This window comes from Crocodylus siamensis, chromosome 11, assembly GCF_052110815.1.
Source record: "Crocodylus siamensis isolate JL-2025a chromosome 11, ASM5211081v1, whole genome shotgun sequence".
NCBI classification, from domain to species: domain Eukaryota; kingdom Metazoa; phylum Chordata; order Crocodylia; family Crocodylidae; genus Crocodylus; species Crocodylus siamensis.
In genome coordinates, this window is record NC_143405.1 from 38878420 (window position 1) to 38892734 (window position 14315).

The following is a 14315-nucleotide window of genomic DNA, read 5'->3' on the forward strand; positions in this document are numbered from 1 at the left end:
AAAACCCTCAGTTAAGAATCTAAGTGCTTTTCTAAGAATTAAATCCATGAGTACAAAAAAAAATCAGTAGAAATAAGCATCTCTTATCTCACAAAATTTCATGGAGGTTCTTTTAAAGTTTCTTAACATTTTAGAAGTGGTGAAATAACATCAGCCTTGCAGTTATTTCCTATGCTAATCAGAAAGAGTCCAAGGAAATAGCGATAATAGAGATGTGGATATGTTTATTTCTTGTAGCTAAAACTATACAACCGTTGTAAACAGTTAAAAGAGAATGCACAAAGAGTGCTTTTAATCCATTATCGTTTCTGATTACTTAGCTTCAAGCCATAGATGATCTAGGAGACAGGGTTCAGAAACATACAGCCCACAAACTGCATCCAGCCCACAGAGCCACTAGCTCCTGCCAGCAGAGCCAGAGGTTAAGCAGTGGGGAGCTAGTCCACAGAAACTTCTAGCTATACTCTTGTATCCACTGCTGCTTGCTTGCTCCCTAGTCTCCCCCTGGCTACAGCATGGGTATAGATTTCAGCCAGTGGGGATCTGCACCAGGGGCTGGGCAACTGGAAGCTGCATCCAAACTGTTACCACTTCTCTTTCCCCCCTGCCCCTACCTCCCAGCTGTGGCACAGAAGTGGCAGCAGCTTGGACACAGCTTCCAGCTGGCTAGCCCTTGGTGCAGCTGTCCACCAGAAACTGTGCCCATACCCTATCTGAGGAGCAGGGGGTCTGGGTGAGGCAGCAGTGACATGTATGCAGCTCCCAACTGCCTGGCCTTGCAACTCTCCACCACTGACGTGCCATGGAAGCCACCTGGCCTGCATCACACCAGAGCTGGGTTGATGGAGACCATGGCTTGAAAAGGTTGCTTCCTGCTGATATAGAACATGGAGTTTGTGGTGGGGAGAGAAGCTTATGGAAATATATAACACATGTCTGCAGAGTTCCACAAGTTCTGCCTGACATTGAAGCAAAAAAAAATAAATTATAATACAGTAGGTTCTCTCTATTCTCTTTTCTGTTAAATGTGTGGTGTGGATATCCAGGTGTGTTTAAACTGGGATCTTTGATATAAATACTTGTTAGTTGTAAATGTTATGGTTTGCAAAGGAAAATAAGTTGGTTGGACACAGTATACCAATTGCAAACTACTGTTTATTGAATTGGCATGTGGGAATAGCCACCACTTAAGATTACTGGCAACTTGCAAAAGATAGAAAGCATCTCTGCTGAGGTTTATAATAGGGTAGAAAGTGAAAATATATATTCAGAAAACTAACTTGTAAGTTATATTTCACCTTGCTGAAAGCACTAGACTTTAAAGGGTTATGAAGTCATTTCCAATAAGTAGACTATAATAGTACCAGAGTACTGAATGTCTATATGTAAGTAAGCAACAGTTCAGTTTTACAATTTTAGTCTGAGATCCTTTACAAGACTTTTACAGCTATTCTGATTCTGTTACAACAATTTTGCCTGTTATTCCCTTTTAGAGCAAGAAGTCAGTTTCCCTCCCTCTGTACAAGCATGTGTCACATCAGTATCGGTAAAGAAAAGTGGTTTTTAACAAATGCATCCCTTAACTTTTTAAGATGGTGCTCAGAAACTTAGTGATCAATTTTAGTAATGTGTTACCATCTATGGATCTCATTTAGGTCAATCCTCAGATGAAACTTCAGAATGCTTTCTTCCTGCTTCATCGTGTTGGTAACATCAAACAATCACCCAACACCAGATTTTGGCCAAATTACTAAAATGTAGAAAGCATTCTGAATCCACATGGGAATGAAGCAAGTAATTGGTACAATTCTTTAAAAATAATTTGGGTATCATTAGTTAACCAGACGATGGCAAGCTGGACTATAACTTGGGGTGGATAAATTCCGTTGTCACTTTTCATATGTGAACCGCTCTTTGTTCCAGTGTGTTGCTTTTGCAATGTTTATTAGTGTGCTTCTCAGTAATATAAAATTATACCACTATAGCCCATATATTTAAAGCTTGAAAAACTTTTAAAAAATCCTCAAAAGGCATTTGGCAAGTAACTTTCTTACTAAAGCAGTTCCAAAGTTAGTCACACATCAGAAATACTCTCTATTGGTGCTGGCCTATCTAGGATGTGACAGCTAATTAGGAAGAGGCCTGCTTATTCCCATTCCTGATTATTAGGGGTTATACTGCATTGGTGATGAAAACACCCCAGTAACTGAGGCATACTGTTGGCCATTAGGGCCTAAGGGGTAAAGCTTGTAGATCCAAGGTGTACAAACCAGCATCAGTTTGGAAGTTAATGTATTGATATGCTTGATTGCTGTTTGCAATACGGTAGCATGATGAGTCCCCAGTCACAATCTAGATACTGAAGAGACATAAAGTAAAATATCCTTAAAAAAAAAAAAGTACATTTCATAGAATGTTGACCTAATTTGCTAGCATATATTGTATTACACTTATTCTTGAATGTTTACTGCTGCAGTGTTCTTCCACTAGGGAGAAGGTATAAAATTCTGTATAAAATTCCACATTTCCATCATTTTTACTACATCTTAGCACTTGTGTTTTACATAAGCTAATAAGCAAACTCAGGTTTGTCTCTGAGGGCTTTTTTATTGTGCAACTAAAACATCATATTCAAGCCTCAGATTGTATTCTAAGCAGATATCAAGAGCAAATTGTTTAATCCAGTATTTCTCAACCTATGGGTCATGACCCAAAAGTGGGTCACAAGAATATATGAAAGGCTCACAAACAAACTTTAAAAATGGATCATATTTTGCATACATTTTAAAAAAAAATAGGTGCTGCTTGTGCTTAATCATATGTTAACACTGTGCACAGTAAAAAAAAAAAAAAAAAAAAAAAGGGATCTGGATTTCCTGTTTGCCATGGAACAATGTGGAAAAAACAGATTTTCTCCTTTAAAGGAGAAAAATGTAGGAGACCATAGGTTTCCACTTGCAGGCAGACAGAATTCCAGTCTGCAAGAGGCTGCTTGGAGCTGGGGGGAGCAGGAGGATGGTAATTAGGTAGCCAGGTATGGAGAGCAGCTCTCTACAAGTAAGTCTATGGGGCAGTGAGTGGGAGGGTAGAAACAATGCATTAGGGGGGCGGGGGGAGAGCACAGACGACATATCGGGAGGTCATGGCCCAGATTTGTGCACCCACAGAAGGTATGGGACTCCAGTCTGGCTGGAATGTCATGGGCAGAATCCACCTCCAAGGCCCAGCAGGCAGGATCCAGGAGGGTGGAATAGGGCAGTGAGACTCAATCCTGCAGCTGCTATTGTCAGGACTCCCTTCAGCCACACTGCCAGCAGCATCAGGAATAACTGACGGGGGGAGGCATGCTGCCCTTACTTCCTCCTGCTGCCAGCTGCTTGTACGCTGGGCCATGATTCTTCCCTGCTGCCATGGTCCAGCCACTGCCACCACTTCCCTCAGGCCATTACCCCAGAGAGGAGGGGAGGTGGTGGGCAGTGCCATCACCGGCCTTTGCTGGTCCAGCCAAGCCAGAGCCCTGTGCCTGCTGTAGGCACACATATCTGGGGGAACATGTGCCTCCCTGTGCCCCACACATGTGCCCCTGCTCCATACACTCATCCCCTGACCCCACACACTGTGGGCGTGGGGGCAGCAGCTTAGGAATGAGGGGCACCAGCAGAGCCAGGGGACTGCAGGTTAGGAGTGAGGAGTACCAGCAGATCAGTTCACGATCTTTTTTTCAAGTTGCACAATGTTGAATGTCACTTGGGAGTAATGGGAGGCCACATGTTGATATTGCTCTTAATGTGTTGCTATTGATATTGATTTCTGCCTTTAAAATTAAGACTGTTGAGCTGCTTTAACTTATAGTGTGTAATAAGTATTTTGGAGGCAAAATACTTATGTATTTTCTATCTAAACTATTTATTGGGTCGGGACTGGCCGTCAGTGTTTACTAACGGGTCCTGGTACAAAAAAGGTTGAGAACCACTGGTTTAATCCATTTTATGGAAACAATTGCTTAGCACTGCATTGGTGCAACTCTTCCAGACAAAACGTTTGTAAGCACTGGGAGAAAATGGCAAAAAAAGTTTGTTATCATATGTACTTTAAACTTCAGCCCTATTTTTTATGTCAGAGGAACACAACTACCATGAGGCATGCATGTGCTGATGTATATTTGTAATAGAGTTTATGCTCATGAATTTTAATAATCTTTCTAACATGTTAGTCAGCCCAACTAATAAGCAGAGTCCTCATTACAATTCAGCATTTTGGCCACAGATAAGCCTGTATGGAATAAATAAGATGAAATTGATGTTTATTGTGGTTTTAAATGGATTTACTTAAAAAAAATACTTTTTCGTCATTTAAAACTTCCTTTGTCATCTTTGTTTCCATAAAAAAAACCAATGTTCTCCACTATGCCAAACCATTTTCTGTAAGGGTAGCTTCACCATTTCATTGTCTTTTCAGTCCAGGAATAGGGGGGTGTCACCACAAGATTCTTCAAGCTTTCCTTGCTAGTGTAATACAACTATATTACTTATTAAACAAGTAAGAACCTAAATCTGCTTGTAGATTATGTGTTTCTATCCTCCCCAAATATCCATCACATAAACTCTACATATACCTTGTATACAAATACTAGTAAATATTTTTGTTTGATAATGGAGATGCATTTTTATGCAGAACCACTAAAAGCAAGTGTTTGCACTTTATTTTGTTTACTGTGCTATAACTCTGGAATGATCACTGCCAAGAGTTTAGCTTTTCAGTGGCATGTTTAAGGCTAGCCTTTGGTTAAATGTTGAGTGCTTTTAAACTGATAGCTTTAGATCTTTAAAAACATAAGATAATAGACCGAAGTCCAAATATTGCTTCTGGTTTAAATGTAGTGTGACAGCTCAGCTCAGAAAACTAACTGTACTATTTTATCTTTAGAATGAAATCTGCTGTTCACTGTAGCTGTCTGCTTGGTGAAAAACCAAATGATTTTTCAAGCTGTGGAAAGACTCAACAAGATCTTTTAAAATATTCTTATTTGTAGCCTATTTTCAGTTAAAAACAAAAACCTGCTCCTCACAAAACCATTCCATTTCTATAATTTATTCAGGTTCCACCAAGGACTTAATTGAAACTTGTTGTGCAGCTGGACAACAGTGGGCTATAGACAATGAGGAATGCATGGAAATCCCCATAAGTGGAACTGATGGTGATATTTGCAGGTATGTAAGTCAAAAGGCTGCATGAATTGTCCACCTCCCAGGAAACTTGGAATTGGTCCATTCTCCAGATAGTATTGGCTAACTATCAGTGGGTAAGGAGAGAATGGGGAGAATTTTTCTTAAAATCTGCAATAGAATCTAATATAAACAGATGATTTTTAAAGATTTTTTCTTACTATGGTACCAGAACAAAACACATTTTGCTTCCCAGATCTGTGGAGTTCAATGTGGTTGGACAGAGTAGATAAGTATTCCTCACAGCTCTGCTTGACAAATATTAAATCATTTTCCTCTTCATTAGTTGGCAAACTTGACAGTTCATCCAAAAGTTGGGTTCTGGCACTCATTCACTGGGATTCACAGGGTATCCAAGGGAAGTTATAGGGTAGGTGCATGAAGCTGTTGAAGTCTAACCCTAGTATAGCCTAGTTACAAAGAAAAGAGTAAACTAACATTTTCTCCCTGTTACACCAACTCCATGTAATACCACCTCAACCATTTGAGCCTGAAAAAGGGGCTTTAGACTGAACTGGAAATAAAATAATAATGAATGTGAAGTACAATAATGCAAACCAAATGACTTCCTTTAAATGCTGCTTCAGCGTTTTAAGGTGCTGGTGTTGGTTCTGAACTGATGCTGGAATAGACCAGAAGAAATATGTTATCGTAATCCACTGGATATGCATTTAAAAACCAGTATGAATTTTAGTGCAGTGTAATTTGCACATCTCAGATACATGAACTGGAAAAAATAAGGGCAATTTTAGCCCTAGACTTGTATACAGGTGGAAATCTAGTAATCCATTAGCTGCATAGGGCAAGGCTGAATTTAGTCCTAAATGCTAAATCCCAGTGTATCACACTAAACTGATCTCAAGAGACTTACATGAACAGAGACTACAATCAAAGGATCTTTATGCTTGTGTATTTACAAGCTCACTCTAATTTCACCTGCTCACAGGCTTTAATGGTTCAGAACTCTCTCTGTGAACTGGTGATATGTGCAGTAGGAAAACATAAATAGGAAATCCATTATCCCTTTTAGGAAATATTAAAACATGTTTCCACCTGCATAATGCAGGTGTATGTATTTTGATGCACTATATGCTTTGGCAAAATACTGACAAGTAACTGGATAATTACCTACCTGGAAACATGCAAGTAACTAAGCTCTTTTGGTAATCATATGGTATAGAATGGATATAAACTGTCTTGATTAACAACTGTTTTGTCTAGAATAACAAGGTATTAACACCTAGACTTTTGCAAGTGACCAAAGAAACAATTGATCTTTTACATCACATGTGAAAAATAAGAGCCAGAACTAAATCAGTGTAGTTATACTGAAATCCACAGAACTTGGAAGTGTGCCAGTTTGTGCCAACTGAAACCATCCAAGAATGTCCAGAAATGTGTTGTACCATCCTGAGGCATTAGAACAGAACAGACTTAAAGGTGAAATTGCTGCTAACTAAATCACTGAAATAACTTCCTGCAGTTCCTGAGTTTTCCTTGGACATGTCCTATGAATGCACCTGCCAGGCATTACTTTGTTTGGCTTATGATGAAACAACTGCTGTTGATGGAGAATGGCAAATATGATAACAGAGATTACTTTTATAGACTAACCCTAGCCTTTATATATTCTTTAGGATTAGTATAAAGTTTGCATAACTTTCTGGATTTGTACAGTAAGTTGTGAATGATGTGTGAAGTGAAACACACTGCTCAAACATGCTGCTTAGCTGTGCCAAGGATCTGGTGAGGTTTTTTTCATTATGTCCAGAAGCCACTAATTAACCCTCTCCCCTGCAAACTACAGTGTCATTTCTTATTCCATTTCAACCTCCATCCAACCCTTGCAATATCATCTTGCAAAATAAATCATCTAAAATATTTAGAATGTTTTAGCCAGTTTTGATTTTTCTCATTAATGTTATAGATGTACTTGTTCTGATGAGAACAGAGATTAATTAATAAGAAATGATTACTAGAGCAGAGTTCTGATCGTTCCAGTGCTTGTGTCCTGGAACTAACCATATCAGTGCAGTCAAACTAATGCAAACCACTAAATGAGATGCACATTACCCAAACAGTGTAGGGATATATTTGAGCATATTACCACATTAAGTTGCCCTGGTCTCAGTCCTGCTTTGTGCAACTGCAGTATGCCTATGTTAGTTCCAGCAGGTTAATAAATTGATGTTGTATCAGCATGAAACTTGTTTCTAGTGTAGATAGAGCCTCAGCTCCACTTGAAGCAATAGTCTGGTTACCTGACCTGCCTAGAGCATGTTTTGGACTGGAAACAAAAGTATGAAGTCTAAAAGGTTTGGGCTCAGCATGGTTCAGTGGAACGGTCCCTTTGACATGTTAAAGTTACAAGTATAAAGAAATGACACCACCTACAAAAATGTATTTCCTTTGTATGTTCTGTAGCAGAAAGGAACTTCTCACACCGAAGTGTAACCTTCCACAATATTCTGAATCCATGGAGACCGGAGTCTTTTAATAATAGCTAATAGGTTTTGGATTGTTGGTGCTTGGCATCCAAAAAACAATATTCCATTCAGTCTTGGTTTTTCCGGCCTCTTTTGAAGAGCCTTAATAATCATCAATGACTTCAATTTTTACCAGACATTTCAAATGCCTTGTGATGTCAATAAAAATTAAATTAGTTGCCATTAAAGACATTTGGATGTGTGTGTAACAGGTGGTCCCTCCTTTAGCCCAATAGGAGCTGATTTGCTCATAAAGTCAAGTCAGTTCTCAGTTCCACTCCATTTATTTTACAGGGAGAATGCTTGATCCCAAAGCAAACAAGCCAAACAGTAACATACAAAGCAATAATGTTAACAAAAGCAAAACCTACAGTCTTTCTCCAAACCTTGGGAGAGGGGCAAACCCCTAGCTCAGTGCTTACCAGCCTCCTCTCTACCCTTGCTACCCTCTTGAGGAGCCTTTAACTTCCCCCTAGGGGGATCCCCAGGCTCCTAAGCAGGCAGACTCCTCTCCCTAAACCCCTGCAGCTGGGTTTCAGCCCCTGAGTCATGCACCTCATTACAATGAGCCATTCACGTTTAAAATAAACAACTGTGTTTTTGTAGTTAGCAATTCTTACTGGAACCGGAAAAAAAAGTCCTTGGAAAAAAAAAAGCACAAAAAGGGGGAAAACCATTGCAAAATTAGTGACCATATTCATAGTGTTCAGTATGTAAAGTTAACTTCAGACTGACCTATGTGTCCTTTGACATGAACTGTGTACTGCTCATGATCAAGTTATTGTCACATTGCCACATGCTAGTTTGCACTGAACTGTACAACCTCTCCTTCCAATTTTTTTTCCAAGCACCAAGGAAAAAAAAACAATCTGGAAACTTTTTGCTTAGAAAAGAAAAGCCCTTGACTTCTTGGGAGACCATTTTTATTGAAAAAATTATACACATCTAATTGTCAACAGTTTTTTGCTTTGAAATTGATGTCTGTGAAGGACAGCCAATTGGCTTTTAGAAACTGGCTGTTAAAAAGCACCAGGCCTTAGTGCTGGTGTAACAGCATCAGTGCATATTTATGAGGCCAGGGGTTGGGGTGGATGGAGGTTATATCCCTTGGGTCTACCATTTTAAGGATGGCTACTTGAATTATAATCTGTAACTGGTACCAGAATTAACTATCACCAATGAGTGGTTCTGTATGGAAAAAGTAAGGCTTCCATGGTTTTCCCATATCACGGCAAAATGAGTATACAACAGATACATTTTTGTATTCTTAATGGTTTCGCTTTTCCTAGAAAGCTACTACTTGGGTTATCTAAATACTGATGGACAGATTCATATACTGAAGTTAAAAGGCAGTATTGTAATCCTTTAAACATATCTCTTACATTAGCCTTTAAAAAAGAAAATTCAGATTGATTTTAAAATTACCAGAACCTGTCACAGACCTGGGTAAGGTGTAAGATTCGGTAGATAACTATCTTCATTATTAAAACATGCATCTTCTTTCAAGTCTGAATTTGAACTTCTAGTCAAAGGCTCTTGTTAGACCTCTGGTCTGCTGGACTGAAAGGTCCTCTCTTTTCAAATTTTGGTTCCTCTGGTAGACTTTTATAAACTGATACCAAATCAGACCTTCTCTCTGACAAGATAAACAGGCTGGATTTCTTGAGTCTTACCATGTTTTCCAACATAAATGAAGTAGAATATAATGGATGAAATCCTGGCTGCAGTAAGATCAATGGAAAAACTCCTTTTGTCAGTAGAGACAGGATTTCACCTAATTTACACTTCTTAATACTTCTTTCTTCTATGTGTATATCTTCCCAACTCCGATAACACTCATTCTCACTGCCTGTTCTTTCATATAGCCTGATGGGCACTGTCTTTTGAATGCCAGCTAATGCCTGATCTGTTCTGTCATTTTGCAGAATTGCTCAGAAGCAATGTTGTGTCTCATACTTAAAAGAAAACAGCTGTGTTACTGGCATGATTGCAGCCAAGGAAGGAGTTTTGTGTGGACCTGATGAAAGTGATACCTGTGGAGGATCTTCTTATAAGGCAAGGCCCTGTTGTACTACTCCAAAGCTTGTTTTTCAGTTTTGCACATTTATAACATGCTTTATATTTGTTCTGTGTAGCTTAGTTAAGTATAAAGTTTCCTGAGTAAGGCATGGAAATAACCCTTAGCTAAGTATTACATTTAGGCTCAATTGTGCCTGATGGGCTTATTCAGTGCTTTGAAACTTTCTAATAATGGTCATTTGTGTTGTCTCTGTCTGCATTTTTAAGATGAAACTTGCTGTTTTTATTGCTGCATTCCCTATTTAGAAGAATTGAGAAATCCAGGTTTGTTTTATAGTTATAGCGTAGGAGGTTTTAGAAAATTATGGGAGAAAGCCGAATCAAAGATATAACTGCAGAAGCCCATGACTGAACAACTTGTCTGCTTAGGTACAATATTAAATTTCAGTTTAATTTAGCAGTTAAACAAGCTTTTGATTAGAGAAATAAATATTTAGATGACTAGAGAACTTTACCTCATCCATAAGAAAGGCTATTAACTGGTGGTTCACATTAAAAATCAGTACCACAATTTTAGTTCATTTAAATCAGACCAGCTGTATTGAAGTAATTTTAAGCTTACACCAGGTTTCATCAGTTGAAGACTTGGCCTTTTACTTGTTATGCTGGTTTCCTTAGATTGTACTCATTAAAAGCTTAATATGATTTATGTAGGCACACCTAGGCTCACGTGTAACTTCAGTTGTCTAAGCAGGAAACATTATTATCTCTGTCTGCTCTGATACATCAGAGATTCCTGAGGATAATTTTATTCATGAGCAAGGAAGGTGTACCTAGTTTATAGTATATGTTTTAATTACCTTAAACATTTCAATGGATAATTTAGTTTTCAAATATATTATTGGGGACAAAATGCTGCCTTCAGAAACACAGAAAGGAATGAATGAAGCTTTTGTATCCAGGGGAATAATTTAGTTTCTGAAATAGGTCAGAAGTGCTACTTTTAGTTTCTGCTGCCAGTCTCTCCTGCGCACTGTAAAGCACTATTATCTAGATTGTACCTGTTCACACGTTATAAGCTTAGGCAGTAGAACAGCAGTTCCCAAACTCTGACAGATTGCGTACCATCAATTTAAAACGATACAGCTTTAAGTACCAACAGCAAATTTTTCATACACATGGGTAACAGACTATTTATTAAAGCAACATCAAAATCTTTAGTAATCATAAAGCAATGTTTTATCAGTTACAGTAGCCATATAAAATAATTATAAATTGGAAAGAAGACGGTGATTACCTGTTCAGAGATGCTTTTCGGGATGTCTGGCAATGTCTTTAGTGGGAGGGGTAAGCTTGCTTGACAGAACACAGTACTCTGATGTCTGGTGTGGGGCTGTGGTTGTGTGTGTATGGGGTTTGCAGCCCAGGGAGGAGGTGTCCCTGCACACCCTGGCAGGATGCTGTGGCGGAATGCCGGGCTAGTGGTTCCGGCACCGCTTAGGGGAGCCGCAGGCTTTGCGAAGCTGTGCGAGCGCGCGGCTTGTGGGGCAGGATTGGAGGTAGCTTTATAGCCGCCCTCAAGGTTCGCCGAGTTGGCACAAGTAGACGACTTAGAGTAAGTTGTTAGTTTTCTTTGTAATAAGTCTATAGGATGTCCGTTGGTTCACGAGGTTGCAGAGCCAGCCCTTGCGTTCCAACACTGGAACTAGTCCAATGCTAGGTGCGGCTGCCGACTCCTTAAGTCCCAGAACTGGTCAACGGCTCATTGAGATGGGATGTTAGTAGTAGAAGTTATTACAGAGTAGATATAAGGTAAAGCAAAAAGGTTTTATTCACTCACCTGGCCTCACCCTCTTATGAGTAAGAGGGGAGGCTGGTTGGAATGAAGCTGCAGTAAATACAAGTATCATGAGCATAGATATGCTGTCTAAGCTATGATGAGAGGCAGTCGAGAAGTGGAATCTCCGATGTTTCTTCAGTTACAGTATGCTGGATACAAAGGGGGTCTTTTGGTTCACGGGGTTCCAGAGCCAACCCTTGCGTTCCAACACTGGAGCTAGTCCAATGCTAGGTGCGGCTGCCAGCTCCTTAAGTCCCAGAACTGGTCAACAGCTCATAAATGGGATGTAGAGTACAAAACTGTAACACGGTGAGTCGTTGTCAATTGTCGGGTTTTCGAGGCCTTTGTCTTCGCTGGGATACGCCCAGGCAGGGAGGCTGAGAACTGGTCTGCAGGGTGATCAGGCCTACAGAGTTTTCCAGTTGTCATCTCTGCTGCTTCCTGCTTCTTTGCCTCTTTTATAGATATTGGTTGGACTGCCTCTATGACACTAACTATGATATAAGCTAAGCATAGAGGGATAGGATAATTTCTTTTACATAATAGTTACTAGGCAGATTCTCTACATAAGTTTCATTTCTGCAAAATTGACACTTTTTAGATGAGAAGTAAAATTTACAGAGTACAGGTGTGTGGCCTACTGCCAGCAGAGAATAGTACCAGGCACTCGTTTTGATTAACAGTGAAGACTTCAAGGCAGCAGAAAGTAGTACCAGGCACTTGTTTTGGTTAACAGTGAAGGCTTCAAGGTTACATAAATGTGAGAGTGCCGCGCGGCAGTTATACAGAAAAGAGAAAAAAAAAAAAAATAAAACAGTTACAGATGCGGGGTACTGTGGATCAGGAATGAGGGGCAGCAGCAGGGCTGAGGGTGCTGTGGCCTGCCGCGTGTGGGCGTGTGCGCGCACACACACACACACACACACGGAGTCAGGAGAGTGAAGGGAGGGAAGATAGAGGCCCTCATGATGAGGGAGGGAGTGGGACAGGGGCAGGGACTGGGGTGAATGGGACCCTGGGGCTGGGGATGGGGTGGGTCATGGGACGGAGTCACAGGAGGATCACTCAGGGATATGGGGGGTGGGGGGCATGGCTCCTTGCAATTGTGCACACCCTTGGAGGAGGCATGGGGGTACATGCCCCCTGGATTTGTGCATGGGGCAGAGGCAGGTTGCTGCTGTGCATTGCATGCTGAGCTCTGCACCCCACTGCATCCAGAGCTGCTCATGATGCCATGTGCCTTCCAGGCCTTCTAAGCCTGGAAAGGGTCAGGTCACCACAGGAGGGGCCACATCTTTTTGTGGCTGGCCCCAGAGGAGAAACTCCCCCCAGGGAGCAACGGCATGCCCACTGGGCTCTGCATCCTGCTATCATTGCCTCAAGAGCCATACAAGATGCCATGCTGTGCTTCTGGGCCCTGGGAAGGCAGGGAATGCAGAAGGTACATGGCATTGCACATGGCTTCCAAGGCAGTGGCAGTGGGGAGCAGAGCCCAGCATGCAGTGGGCAGTTCGTCTCCATCCTATTAACAAATCTGGGGGGCATGTGCCCCCTATTACTCCCATGGGGTGCATGCACCAGCAGGACCCCCTGCATCCTTGGATGAGCCATCTGGTTTCTGACTATCTCACCACCCACTCTGGGGCCTCATTTGCCCCTGCCTCTGTCCCACTCCCTCCCTTACCATGGGGGCCTCAATCTTTACAACCTCCTCTCCCCCACATCCCTTCCCCCCAACATACTTACTTGTTGGGTGCTGCACCACACACAGCCGCGCTGCATTCCTGGCCATGTGCAGCAGGCTGTGGCTCTGTGTGTGTGTGTGTGTGTGTGTGTGTGCGTGTGTGCATGCACACCTACCCCTGGCCTTCTGCGTACCACTCAGGTCATTTGTGTACCACTGGCACCACAGTTTTGGAGCTGCTGCTGTAGAATGAACACAGAGAAATACCTAGACTCCTTGTAACTAAAGGTTTAAATATTGAAAGAAGTGACTTCATCCTTCATCTTTCAAATAAAGGAAAAAAAGTGTTCCATACATTTCATTCTCTGGGTTGTTTGGAAAGACCCAAAAGCCGAGATCCTATCTGTTCTATGGAAACATTAAAGCCTTGTTCACACTAGAAGAAAGCCACTATAACTATAGAGTTGGTCAAAAGTCCTAAATTGACAGTGATAGAATGTGATTGGGCAAAACACCACTCTGTAAGGAAACTCTTGCCATGGTTTTGACTGGCTTGGCAGAACCAGCTCTGGATGTGCAAATTTAGTTCAGTTTTTGTCCCCGTTCAATTATTGGACTTTTTGCTGACAGTTGCAATTGCAGCCAGTTTAACTTAGCTTTTGCGTCTGAGACCTGACTTGTTAGTAACTAAACTAATTTTATTTTACTTAATTTAGATGGGCAGTTCCAAAGAGTTTGCAATGTAGAAATGATAACTGGGCAGACTGAGTCGCACTGGTAGTGAAACTGTCAGCAGTTTATCTGCTCTTCTTTCCTTCTGTTGAGAAGAGAAACTCTGAGCTCTGTCAAGTATTTTCTAACATTGATTTTTGGCTGCAGCCCTCTAAATGCAATTATTAGGATGCGAGGATATTTATTAATATTCAAATCCGTGGTGGGTACCTTCATTTACATACAGTCTCCTTGTGGGGAGCAGGGAGAAGCAGCTCCTCCACATCGTTGGTTGATTAGTTACCCATTATGCATAAACTTGACTGGTGTTCAGTAAGTGCTCTTGAAAC

The 14315-nt window shown here is 41.0% G+C and overlaps 1 protein-coding gene across 3 annotated transcripts in view; it reads left to right on the plus strand.

Moving 5' to 3' along the window:
- Nucleotides 1-14315, plus strand: part of FBLN2 (fibulin 2) — a 247445-nt gene that overhangs the window by 172358 nt on the left and 60772 nt on the right. For all 3 annotated transcript variants that reach the window (XM_090021495.1, XM_090021494.1, XM_090021496.1), the window contains 2 exons: nt 5099-5210; nt 9637-9766. In XM_090021495.1, the coding sequence (XP_089877621.1) occupies nt 5099-5210; nt 9637-9766 (242 nt within the window). The remainder of the gene's footprint in view (nt 1-5098; nt 5211-9636; nt 9767-14315) is intronic.